Source organism: Necator americanus, chromosome X, assembly GCF_031761385.1.
Source record: "Necator americanus strain Aroian chromosome X, whole genome shotgun sequence".
NCBI lineage: Eukaryota > Metazoa > Nematoda > Chromadorea > Rhabditida > Ancylostomatidae > Necator > Necator americanus.
The window spans coordinates 4,513,544-4,526,297 of record NC_087376.1 but is presented as its reverse complement, the minus strand read 5'-3'; the positions used below and the strand labels follow the sequence as shown (position 1 = coordinate 4,526,297).

Sequence of the window (12,754 nt, the reverse complement as noted above, 5' to 3'; positions counted from 1 at the left end):
TTTGGAATATTTTTTTTTGTATATGCGAGATATAACCGAGGCAAGGCTATTCATTAAAATATTTTGTGGCATAACTGAATCATTCTGGTAATCTTCTGACTGATAAAAGCGCTGGAAAGATAAAACTGTTATCCGGAGCAAGTTTTTTTTTTGGATTCTTGGATTGTTATTGATGACATTAAAAGCGTGTCATATGATATTTTGTCCATTCTTATATCTTTTAAGGAGATAAAATCACGCCTCTGCTGTGTATTTAAGGATTCTAATGACCAGAAATCTTCCCAGAGCTTTTTAGATTGCCAGGATCACTAAGTAAATGTATGTAGGATTTAACTTCATGACTATATTTTTCTCTTATTTCTATTTTTTTTATTCTTCTCTTGAACGACTCAAAGAATTTGTTATGGCCGACTAAACAGATGAAGGACATAATACATTGCCATTGAATTGCGTCAAACATCGAGCAAAACTAATCACGAAAAAAATTAATAGAAAAATATGATTTCCTATAAACATCAATAATGAAATGGCTTGTATAATTGTTGTATTTACATCAAAAGATGGAAATTACATGGAAATTACTTATTCCAAATCATAGAAGAGTGTTTTTGTGAGGAAACCGATCAGGGATTGCTTGCAAACAATCCTGGAGATTAAACTGTGATTTCTGATACTTTCGTCTGACTATTCATGCTCTCTTCAAAATTTTTCATTAATATTCAAAATTTAAAAAAAGATGACTTCTTTGAATTCGTACTATCTGACATAGAAAAAAGTTATTGAGGAAAAGAAATCGTATAAACTATTTTATTTTCGGAGAAATCCACAACAGAAATACTAACCAGTTCGTAGCTGATGTTTATTTATTTTTGTTTGTTTATTTAACATATTTTCCACAATATAGTTTTGAATAAATACTTCCTGACGCAGTCCCACCTGTATCATATGTTTCATCTGTTCAGACTGCTACAAACAATGCTCAGACATGTTAAGGAATTTTTTTAAATGATGTTTTTCATCTTATTAGCACCTGGAACCTTGTGTTATTCCTCTCTTTTATTCACTAATTATTTTCCTATTTGAATTTTGAAACATTTACGAATAATAGATAAGTGATTGTTATAAAATTTGTGAAAAAAGAACAATCTATTTAGAATAGATGCTGAGAAATTTGGGTCCCAATGCCATCTATATCCTTGCTATCGTTGCAGTTTCTTTGGAAACGATATCAGGTGAGTTTTATACTGAGAATTTTTGCAAAAAAAAAATTAGAATAACATTAAATAAGCCACTTTCTACAGGTACATAATCTGAATGAATTTTAAACTTGTAGCAAAAAACACAAATATACTAAGAAAGATTATAATGTCACTAGAGGAAAAGAATTATTACGAATTTCTATACTTGGACGAAAAAATCTATAAGCTCCCGGTTACAATTGAAAGTTCTAAGCCAATCCAGAATTGATTTTTCATTTACTGGATCCAAATTTAATAATTTTCATAGAACAAAATTAAAAGAACATCTGATACTGAAGTTTTTTTTTAACTGAAAATAAGATCGCTGGGATATTGTGGATAACCATTAATAGTTGTTTTATATTCGGACTACTCTACTCACTACTCACATTCGATAAAAATTAGATTTGTAACGTAAAAGCGTTTTTTTTTTCTAATTTCTGCTTCTATTGATCAAAAAGGATGGTCAAAAATCTAGGTTAATACACAATTGTTTACCAAGTTTTCTATACTTGGCTATATATTTTTGCGTTGTTTCTTGGTGTTTAGCATCAACCATCGATATTCTTCAATTTGTTCCTTTAAAAACAGTTTTCCGTTCAATTTCGAGAACAATAACAAATTTAAAATTTTCAAATAACGACTAACTGCTAGCCGAAAATAATAGAAAAAAAATGACAATAACAAAACTATCAGTATATCTTCATTACTTCGAAAATTTAAAGTTATAATTCATACACATGTATCAAGCTCCAACACTTAGAATTATATAAAAACAACGGATTTTTTTAAAATTAAAAAGTAATCCAATTCTACGTGTGGAATAATTGAAGTAGTAAAAAATAAACAATGAGATATAAATAAATAAAAAAATCAAGGGAGAGGAGTAGTTTTATTCAGGACGTGGCGGCGGATAAAATTTTTAATCGCCTACAATCCGTTAGATAAAAATTGACTATCTTAATAAAAATACAGTAAATAATTCAAGGACAAAATTGATTGCACAAAACAAGACGTGGATTTGCCGAGTGCATATGTAGCCGCAATATTAGAGCGATTGTATATACCGTACTACAGTACGTATACGTATACTATACATGTACTGTATGTAGGCTGTCATAGCAGTCAAATCCAATAGTTTTCCACTCAAGTATGTAATAATCGTAAATCACATTTAATTAATATATTTGTCCGCGGCTAGGACCTGAATAAAGCTTTTCCATAACTTTTTAGTCGTTTTTTTTCTCACTTCATTATTTATTTTTTGGAATCACAACTCTTTATTCTTTTTTTTTTTCAAGAAAACACTCTCTCCCTGTTTTCATTTCTTAGTGTCAGGTAACTGAGAAATACCGGGGAAACAACATGGATTTAAAAAAAAATGGTTTCTGATAAAATAACGAGTTCCTAAAAATACTCGATACGGTTTTTTTGAACACGCCATGTGCAGAAATACTTAACAATTCAGTATATTTGGACATATGATTCAGTATGTTTCCTATCTATACAGATGAGTTGATAAACAATTTTTTTTCGGACGAAAAAAATATGACGTACATAATTCAACATAGGAACGAGATCACCTCAGCACATAAACAAATTGAAAAATGATGTCGTCTCACGCGATATTTTTTTCTTTCATTTTTCAGCTGTAGATCAGTGTATAAATAACGAAATTATAGAAGGGCTCCTTTCAAAAATGTAAAAATCAGAAAACTCAGAAATGGTCGTGGTAATGAATTCGATAAAAATAGAATATGTATATTTGCTATGTCTATTTCAACTAAACGATAACATTTTTCAGCAACAAAGTTCATGAATTTTGATCCAGACCAGATTATGAAGGATCTCGAACAATACGATGTACAGGTTAGCATAGAATATTATTATTTAAAAAATTATTTCATTAGAATTTATATTATTCATCCGATCACAACAAAGTCAAGACATGCATAGGATTATTTCCTATTTTATGCTACGCCAATTTGATTGGTTTGACAAAAAGGAAATTTCTAAAAAACGATGGAAACAAGTATTCTGCCTTTTTTCAAAATCAAGCGTATTTTCCCAAAACTCACGAAGAATTCCTAATATTTTTTTAAATGTTACCATACCATGGATTCTGGATAAATCTCAACCCATTTTCCTTAGTTGATCAAAGATGAAGTTTATTCGAGTGGTTCATTTTCAGGATGGAAAAATGTTTTGGCATGGTACGTTGTTGAAAAAGAAATTACTTCTCATGCCAATTCTTATCTGATTTTTTTCCTAATTAAATATTTTTCTTGCGCATTCACTGGTTATCAGATTGGATATTTAAACAATTGTTAGGGGTTTCAAAATACGGACTACCATTTGTTGTGTCCAGAAAACAAAAAGGATTTTTCTGAAGTTTTCACTACATTTTGACGAAAGTAATGAAGGTAAAAAAATCGAGGGAGAATGAATTCCTTTTTCTCCCAATTAACGCCTCATGTCGAGACTGAGCATTTTTAATAGACTCATTTTAATTTAGATATAAAAACAGAAGAAAGGACAAAAATGCAAAACAGTGGGTCCGTAGATGCAGAGGACCCAGCATAGTATCGATCGAGTCCTATTAGAAATCAGTTAAAAATATTTTTTTTTAAATTTAAGCTCAAGAGAGTGTTTATAGATTGCAGAACACTCTCGAAATCTAGCATATTTCCCACACAGTTCGATTCTTTTCAGGAGAAACATGGTGCCACATTTGATCCAGAAATCTATGATGCAGTATTGAAGGAGTTTTCTCGATTTGTAAGAAATGATCACGATGACGGAAGAAGAATGGAGGATTTTCATGAAACAAATCGTTTTCAAGAGAAACTTCAATCACAAAATAGCCAGGAACCATCGAACAGAGGAAAAATACAGGTGTTTATCTTTTCTATCTCTTTTCTTAATCCTCACTTCTTAGCGTATATTTTACAATTCTTATCCTTATTCAGGTAATCCATCCGAGAGATGTTTCTCAACGAGAACAGCACAAACCGAACAACCATATAGTTTTTCCTCCACCTCATTAATTCAGCAATTTTGAGCAATAAACTAAATTTTGAAAATGATCTTAATGATCTTTTCAATCTAAGTTAACGTTGTGACTATTTTAATTAATTCATCTATGGTAAAATGGTTACAGAAAATATATGAACGTGTAATTTTTAACGACGACCTTCAGCGAAAATTGTGCAAATCCATATTTTTCAAACTTCTAATCAACAGTGATGAACATAAACATAAACATGGTTACTTACGGCTACTAGTAAAACAGCAACTGATCCATAAGAATTATGAAATCAACTGTTATGGAAAGGTGCATTCAATTCCTTTTTATGTTTTCACCTCTTAACTGTACGTAGCGGCAAATAACGCAACAAAAATCCGTCGGAAAAAATCGATAACCATAATCGATGCACATCCACTATTAAAGGATACATTGCTCATTATTATTATTTAAATAGTAATAGAAACCTGTTGGTCGATTTATGAAACCAAAACCAATGAAAAAGACCTTCTAAGCATTACCAACAGAAATTTAAGACAACGGATGATCTAAGAGCATTTTTTTTTAGAAAATATGGAATTTCTTTTCCTGGAATCATATGATTCAGTGGAACAGAATTCCACTATTTCAATGGATTTTAATTATAGAGAAGGGGAAAAAGAGGTGAAAATTTACCTCCTACGTAAACTTGCGTCTTTTGTGTTGCTTTTCCAGCTGAATTCACTGCCACACATGTGTATTCTCCTTCATCGCTTAGCCTTGTTGAAAGTATATTTACTATTGTTTTATCCTCATTAAATTCAACATTTGTGCTGGGTAGTAGAGGTACATCGTTCTGGAATCATAGAAATCAAAGCACATAACTTATTCTGAGGATTCGAATCCAGGAACGAACAGAAAGTTGTCAAAATATACCTTAAACCATTGAATTTGTGGTTCATCGCCAACAATATCACAAGGAAGCGATGTCGGTTCACCTTCGGTGGAATTTACTGTACGATGACCTTCATTACTCACTACTGGGGCACCTAAAATTGTAATATTAGCGAATTTCCGGATAAGATCATCCTAAATGATCAGATCACGTCGACTTACTTATTGTATGTACTTCATATTCCATTTCATCAGTACCAGCATCATTTTTTACAGTACATCTGTAAGTTGAGCTACGCCCAGACGCAGCGTCCACACTGAGTGTTCCATCATCAGCTGGAAATTTTACAAAGTTTTTTTAAAGATGTTTCGACGAAAGAATAATATATAATATAATATGAGTACGGGTAATAATCAAATGACTAAGTAACAATAATAATATTATGATAAAATAAACAACATTAATAATGAATAATAAATAATAAATAGTAATTAATGGCAAGTGAATAATATAGTATACAATATAGAACAAAAGATATACTGTAATAATATAAAAAACATATAACAATAATATAATAATAGATAACATTAAGTCAATAAAAGCTCCGTATTCAACATACCAATAGATACTCCATCCTTTCCATGAACAAGTGGTTGACCGTCAACAGTCCAGGATATCTTCGGTTCAGGATAACCGCGTACGCCACATTTGAGGGTGAACGGAGAACCCACTGGCACGGATATCTTCGCCGGAGATGTCGTGACAATTTTTGGTGATACTGAACCAAAAATATGAAATAATGCAATAAAAACAAAAAAACTGTTCAATTTTTTTTTGTACAGATAAAACAGTAAGAGATGCATGGATAATATTTCCAGAACTCAAGAAACGTTGCTCACCTAACACTTCTAAGGTGTACGCTTGTTGTGCGGTGCCAGCCTCGTTGGTGGCAGCACAGACGTAGATTCCAGAATCCGAACTTCTCGCTTCGATCACATTCAGAACCTGGATTTAATATTTAGGAATTATAGTGTCAGCTATGATCCTTGAAAAAAAAAAAGATATTCAAACCTTCCCCTCAGCAATGTACCGTACTCCTTGTACACCCGTCTCAACTCGTATTCCATTTCGTAGCCAACTAATTATTGGTGGTGGATGTCCTTCCGCTAAGCATTCTATCCGGGCCAATTCACCTTCAATCACTTGTTGTGCACCTCCGTTAATGATAATAGGAGCTTCTGGAATATGGATTTGATAATTCTGGAATTTGAAGCCGGCTATTATTCTAAGACTTACGAACAACATCCACATTATAGAGTACTGTATCGTTTCCAGCTACATTATATGCAACGCATGTATAGAATCCTTTGTCTTGTAAAGTAATATTTGTGATCTACAACAGAACTCTCCATAAGTAAATAATTTTTTCTGGACATTTACGTTTCATCCCCGATACCTTAAGGAATTTTCCAGTATTTCCTAACTCAATATTTTCAGTTGAAGATGTGATTTCGGTGTTGTTGACGTACCTGTAATCACAAATCGTTGACTTCGATGAAAATTCTATGGTAAAATAAATAAAATTGAGCTATTTTTTTTCTAATTTTCTTATTTCAAACCAAAAAAAGAGAAAAAAAAACACGGACCATTTAAGTTCAGGCTGTGGTTTCCCGCCTGCATCACATATAAGCATAAGTGTTTGTCCAGTTGGAAGACGTGGTGACATATCGATATTATTTCGAGCGATTATTGGTGGTACTGAAAAGATTTTTATGGATTTCATGGATTGTCTACAGTAAACTCATTAAAAAGTATGTACCAAGAACATCGACATGGATAGTGGATTCAGCACTTCCAGCTTCGTTATGTGCATTGCACGTATAGTCACCGACATCCGATCTTTCCATATGTGGAATATCCAAGCGAGTGCCCTATAATAAGTAGTTCTGATTAAGTACAGCATACCAGGAAATTAAAGATGTTGGGATATTCCAGAAAAAAATAGAGCGAGGAGATGTAAATTACACGTATCTCCACGTCTAATTCCCCCCAATCATCACGAAAAACGGCGAGGAAAATAGCATTCCTGTGCGAATTTTCCTACGAGACACCTTATAATGCCACCTCTGTACAATCGCCAGTCCACTGAGCAGCCTTTTCATTGGTTTTACTTGCATGGGCAGCAGGAAGAGCTTCACTGATTATCCGTGCTATCTGCTCGTCTGCAGGCACGGGGCGTGCAGTAATTGGTGCATTATACGGCGTCTCGTAGGAAAATTCGCACGGAAACACGTTTTCTCATGCCGCTGACACTATCTTTTCTTGGAAAGATCCCAATATCGTCACATTCATGTCATGTTGCCTTCAATTCTTCTTTCGTAATAAACGCAGATGTCCAGAAATGAGAAAATTTCCAGACAGCGAATGCTGCTCGGATCTCTCCGCTATATGACTTATAATTAATTTAATACAACTTAATAATATTGTTTGCTAGGTTTCTCAACATAAATGTGGTGTAATCCGAGCGAAAACTAACAAAATTAGAGAACTTCTTAGTCTTCACTCGTACTGCACCACATTGTCAGAGAATTAGAGAAAGAAAATAGAATAAGAATTTAGAGAATAAAATTAGAATTAGAACAAGCTAAAAGTTGGTGACTTGGAATTTTAGGACCTGATCGTACCTTGACATTAACAGTTAATTACTTCGTATATTAATGAATTTTCACTAACAGTAAGTATCAAAGCTAGAGAAGTCCGTCAGGTAAAGATCCCGAAAGATCCTGGTTATTCTAGTATATGTTGGATTAACGGACACTGTCGCGGACTGCGCGCGACTCTTTTCACAACATCTAAAGGGCGCGTGCCGCGGACGCGACAAAGGTCCCGCAGCTCTCCTCCGTTTCGCGCGCTTTTCGCCCCGCCCATTTTAGCTGCTATAAAAGGAGCTGTTCCGTGTTTCGAAATTCATTCCATCAACATGTCTCCTGGCAAGCGGCAACCGGAACGGACTCAAAGAGCGGATACGATCGATATCGAACACCAGCGCCACTTTCGAGCTATACCATCTGCCAAAAGGGAGGAGGAGGAGCTGGCACGAACAGCAGGTAACCGACGCCCCTGAGGCTATCCGACGGAGTGGAGCACGTGCTCTCGCGACCAGGACTTCGCTCATACGTTCGGGGATTTGTACATGCCGGACCCGTAGAGAGTGGCTGGTTAGGTCCCGACCGCATAAGTATTGTAGTTGTGTATATATGCGTAGAGTGGGATGAAGACTAAGTACTCAGTGTGCTGAGTGCAGTAGACTACACAGGAGCCACAAGGAAGTGGCTAGGCAAACCGTACGTGCACTGTAAGTGTACGTACGTGTATTGCCAAGGACTCAAAGAGCCCACGTCCGCGTCCACAGGACGGTGGTCAGCGGTACCGCACAAGTGCCAGAGCCCATTGTAAGGCCGGTATGGGGCGAGAGTAAGGGTAAAGTGGCCTTAGGGCCTCCCAAGGTAGTGCTCCGCGAGGCAGGGAGTGAACCATCGAGGTCGAACGCAAGCCTAGTGGCTACTATGTCTTCGTGCGGATCAACTCCGGCCTCGACTGTCCGCACACATTCCCTGGGATGTTAGGGTCCTGGTGCCAGTTTCTCACGGGACCCACACATCAATGAGTGTCCGGAACTGGACCTGGGAACCTAACATCCGGGAACGCGACAGACATGTTAAAAAGGTAAATGTTACTTTGTTTTTTTTTGAGATGAAATTCACTCTTCTTGGCCAAAAAAAAAGATCATCCCGTACCTTAAGAGAGATACGAACGCCTTCAACGCTGTTGATGATCGGTTGACCGCCTTTCGTCCATCCTAGCGATGGTGGTGGATTTCCGCTTGCCTCACAAAACAATGTTACAGTTTCACCGATCGCTTTAATAGGAGCTTCTGATGATACACGAACAACCGGAGGAACTGCAATAAGTGGTGATTTTCTCGAATTATTATGTATCCAGAAACAATAAATGAATCAATCTCACTCCAAACATCTAATTGTATCTCAAGTTCACGTGCACCAGCATCATTTTCAGCGGTACATGTCCATGTACCAGCGTGTTCTTTCTTAGTATCCAAGAGTTCAAGCATTTGTCCATCATCCAGGATACGAATCGCGTCACTAGCTAAAATATCCTCTTTTTAAAGGTTTTTTTTTAAATTCAGAATGCGCCCCCGAAATGACATACGTTTCACTTCTTCACCATCTTTTCTCCATGTTATTGTTGGGAATGGATGTCCACTAACGGAACACCATAAGGTTACAGGACGACCGATTGTTACTCTTGGTGAAGCATCATTTCTGGATGCATCAATAGCTGGTGGTGCTAAAAGCGATCAGCATTGTCTACGTTGACTCTTTGAATAATTTTTAGGCTAAAGTCAAGAAAAAGACATGCATTCTCGCAGAACAGAAGAACAATAAAGAAAAACCTCTTGAATAGGGACCTTGTTGGTCAAACATATTCCAAGTCCATAATAAAAAAATTTAACGTTGATTACACCTTGGTGGTCCTACATTATGTCAGGGAAATTTAAGATAATATCCGAGATTTTCAGGAATTTTCCAACATTTATTCAAGGACATATGTGCAAGTACCCATAAAAAATTTTACATGATGTTTATTTAGTAATCGAATAGTTATTTTAAATTCTAGAAGGAACTACTATTTGGCTAATATTTTATTTATATTAATACTTATTTAGAAACTAATCAGAAGATCAAGAACTGAAACATATCGCAACCCTCTCGTATTTTCTCAAAATTACGTACCTATTCAAATTTCATACAATCTTTTAAATTTTCATTCTTTTTCATTCAATTTTCATTCCAATTACGCAATTCTAAGAAATGCGAATGTTTAAAAAAAAAAAGGACAAAAAGAATTTTAAAAAATCGGCTTTAATACAAATTACTACGGAAAAGCTAGCAATGGCCCCAATATCTTTTCAAAAGACTTTTAGCCGGCAAAGCTTTTTTTGTTATCGAAAAGAAAAATTGGTCCCGACAGTACATCCGCAATAAATTTTAGATGTGGACAAAAATATGCGTTTCGAAATAATATTAAAAGTATAAGAGACTTTCCTCTGTAAAGGATTTTTATTGTATACCACTAGTTATGAGATTTTGGATGATTTCCCTGTATTGGAGGTAATATTCCAGAAAATTAGTGAACTAGGTCATCATGCTTCATAATTTCACAATTATGGAGGATCCTGAACTCCTCAATGGAGGACTCAAATGACAAATCCGACAATTTCACATAAATCATACGAATAAAGACAACATGCAACACAGCAAACCATGCAGTTAATTATTTTTATTCACAAGCAATTAGAAATTTCGGAAATGTTATATCACAAGACATAGACAAGCCAGAGTTCCCTGGAAAAAAAATAATGAAATATAGTATGGAGATCAACTGAGTGGAAATCTTCTGGAACGATCACGCCGCCGCCGACAACGGCAATAATTATTGTATCCGATATTTTTACGGCAGCAAAAATTACAACGACGTCTATGACCTCTGCCATATTTACAAGAATAATGAGGTTTTTTCAAATGTCTACGTGAAATCCTTGATTTTTTACGACGCAAATTATTTCGGCGAGAATTCCTTGAGAATTTAGATCCACTAACGCGACGTGTATCCAAAATAGGGTCATCATACACTCTTTTCCCGACTTCCAAATCATTCTGATTACGCGCTAACGCCTCCAAATCATCTTTTTCCTCCAGTTCTTTGAGGATATACTCGAAAAAATTGCGTTCATATTCCCGTTTTCGTTTTATGCGCCGTTTATATTGCCTTATAGGGTCAGTACGATTTGAATGAATAGGATCCAGTACCGTATTTGAGTTAGGTAATCTTTCAGATGGTGCTGTATCCGAATGTCTTATGATCGGTACAGTACGAAAAATAGATGGATATGAATTAGTAGAGGCTTGTGTATAGTGATAAGTTTTTTGATGTCGATCTTCTAAATCACGGCATATCTGGGTTCCAAGATGCGTACACAATATTTCCACTTTGAAATCCAACGACGATTCTCCAGCACGATTTATCGCAACGCATGTATACAATCCAGCATCCGAAAGTGATGTGACCGGAATTTGTAGTCGTCGTCCATCACTTGAGATCTAAAAAAATTTTTAATCTATTGGATTTTAACAAACATTTGAGAAAAAAAAACCAGAAGAAATGCTATCATACGATTAAAATTTATCCAGGAGCAGTCTCGACATGGATAGCCTTTATTATTACAATTATTTTCTACTTAATCACACCTAGATCATCCTAATAATTCGTCAAATAAATGATTAAATAAATAAAGGTGTTCCCCAAAATCATTTGTATAAAGTGATTCCCCCGAATATCCTAACAAATTTTGGGTATTCGATATTTTTCATCAAAATTATTTCAATTTACGTAATGTGAATTCAATACTGCCAATTATTTCAAGAATTTTCAAGAGCATCAACGTCCGAGAAATGTGAGACATTGCTCTAGAATTGTTAGCGTTATTTTCTTTAAAAATATACTGCAGCCAAACAGCCGAACTATCCTTAATTTAGTGGATACTCGGATAACACACGGTTGGAGTGAAAAAAAACTCGTATATTTGATTCTCTACACAGTAAATACGTGAGTTATCTTAATTTCTCAATTTTTAGAGAATTAAATGATTAAATAATTAAAAATAAGATGGTTGAAATCATTGGAAAAAAAGATCAACGATTTAAAGACAGATTACGAAGATAATTTGTATGATTCTGGATTCTAATTTTTAATTCAATCTTTTCGTATAATTCTCATAAATGTAATCTACTAGTAATCTATCTAGTAAATATAGAATCTAAAGTAATAATTTTCTTAGTAAATTTTCAATAAATGAACCTTAACACCAGCGTTATTCTCTCTTTCAATCGGACGTCCATCCTTAATCCAGCTAACATCCGAAACTCCTGACGTGGCATCAACAGCGGATCTTATCGGACATGTGATCGTCAAGGTATCACCCTCACGTTTCGTATGCGATTGAGTCTCAGTGGATTCGAGAGCAGGTGGTGCTTTAAAAATTTGTAGCATATAACTTATCTAACTTTAATAAAGTACAAGAAAACTTACTTAATACTTCCAAATTAAAATCTTGCTCAACGGATCCCCCTTTATTCGAAGCAATACATGTATATCTTGCTTGATCTGACGCTCGTACACCTTCTATTCCGAATGTTTGATTATTCTGGAACAAAAAAACAGATTAACAGAGAATTAGATTATTTCGCATAGAAAATAAATACAATCAAATACGGTAACTCGAGAAAAAAATAGTAAGCAGTAAATATATTCTATATTGAGAAATGAACCTGAGCGAAAACAATTCTACTGTCGTTCACATCCACTGGATTACCATCTTTTATCCATGAAACAGTTGGTTGTGGAATTCCTGAAATGCTCATTCATAGAGAAAACCTCTTTTTTTTTCAAAGAATGACTCAATACGGTATGCGAGCCTTTAAAGGGCTATGTATTCGGAAGAAAATTACATTTAGTAATTATTCGAACCGAGCATAC

At 34.9% G+C, this 12,754-nt stretch overlaps 2 protein-coding genes across 6 annotated transcripts in view; one reads left to right on the top strand and one right to left on the bottom strand.

Moving 5' to 3' along the window:
* RB195_021467 (uncharacterized protein) overlaps nucleotides 1-12,754 on the bottom strand; it is a gene marked incomplete at both ends in the record, with an annotated part of 92,230 nt that overhangs the window by 20,373 nt on the left and 59,103 nt on the right. For 2 of the 5 annotated variants that reach the window (XM_064208215.1, XM_064208217.1), the window contains 17 exons: nucleotides 4,901-5,098; nucleotides 5,179-5,291; nucleotides 5,359-5,472; nucleotides 5,757-5,915; nucleotides 6,037-6,142; nucleotides 6,209-6,375; nucleotides 6,434-6,530; nucleotides 6,594-6,666; nucleotides 6,784-6,895; nucleotides 6,957-7,068; nucleotides 8,935-9,098; nucleotides 9,164-9,304; nucleotides 9,368-9,505; nucleotides 11,196-11,319; nucleotides 12,077-12,249; nucleotides 12,308-12,422; nucleotides 12,547-12,626. In XM_064208215.1, the coding sequence (XP_064064092.1) occupies nucleotides 4,901-5,098; nucleotides 5,179-5,291; nucleotides 5,359-5,472; nucleotides 5,757-5,915; nucleotides 6,037-6,142; nucleotides 6,209-6,375; nucleotides 6,434-6,530; nucleotides 6,594-6,666; nucleotides 6,784-6,895; nucleotides 6,957-7,068; nucleotides 8,935-9,098; nucleotides 9,164-9,304; nucleotides 9,368-9,505; nucleotides 11,196-11,319; nucleotides 12,077-12,249; nucleotides 12,308-12,422; nucleotides 12,547-12,626 (2,186 nt within the window). Of the gene's footprint in view, nucleotides 1-842; nucleotides 955-4,780; nucleotides 4,852-4,900; nucleotides 5,099-5,178; nucleotides 5,292-5,358; nucleotides 5,473-5,756; nucleotides 5,916-6,036; nucleotides 6,143-6,208; nucleotides 6,376-6,433; nucleotides 6,531-6,593; nucleotides 6,667-6,783; nucleotides 6,896-6,956; nucleotides 7,069-8,934; nucleotides 9,099-9,163; nucleotides 9,305-9,367; nucleotides 9,506-11,195; nucleotides 11,320-12,076; nucleotides 12,250-12,307; nucleotides 12,423-12,546; nucleotides 12,627-12,754 lie in introns of those variants that run through there. The other 3 variants (XM_064208213.1, XM_064208216.1, XM_064208214.1) reach the window with 3 other exon arrangements.
* RB195_021470 (uncharacterized protein) lies at nucleotides 1,160-4,285 on the top strand (the record flags this gene model as incomplete). The annotated part of the gene is made up of 4 exons (XM_013446016.2): nucleotides 1,160-1,232; nucleotides 3,043-3,107; nucleotides 3,951-4,133; nucleotides 4,208-4,285. The coding sequence occupies 4 exons, from the start codon at nucleotides 1,160-1,162 to the stop codon at nucleotides 4,283-4,285; spliced, it is 399 nt and encodes a 132-aa protein (XP_013301470.2).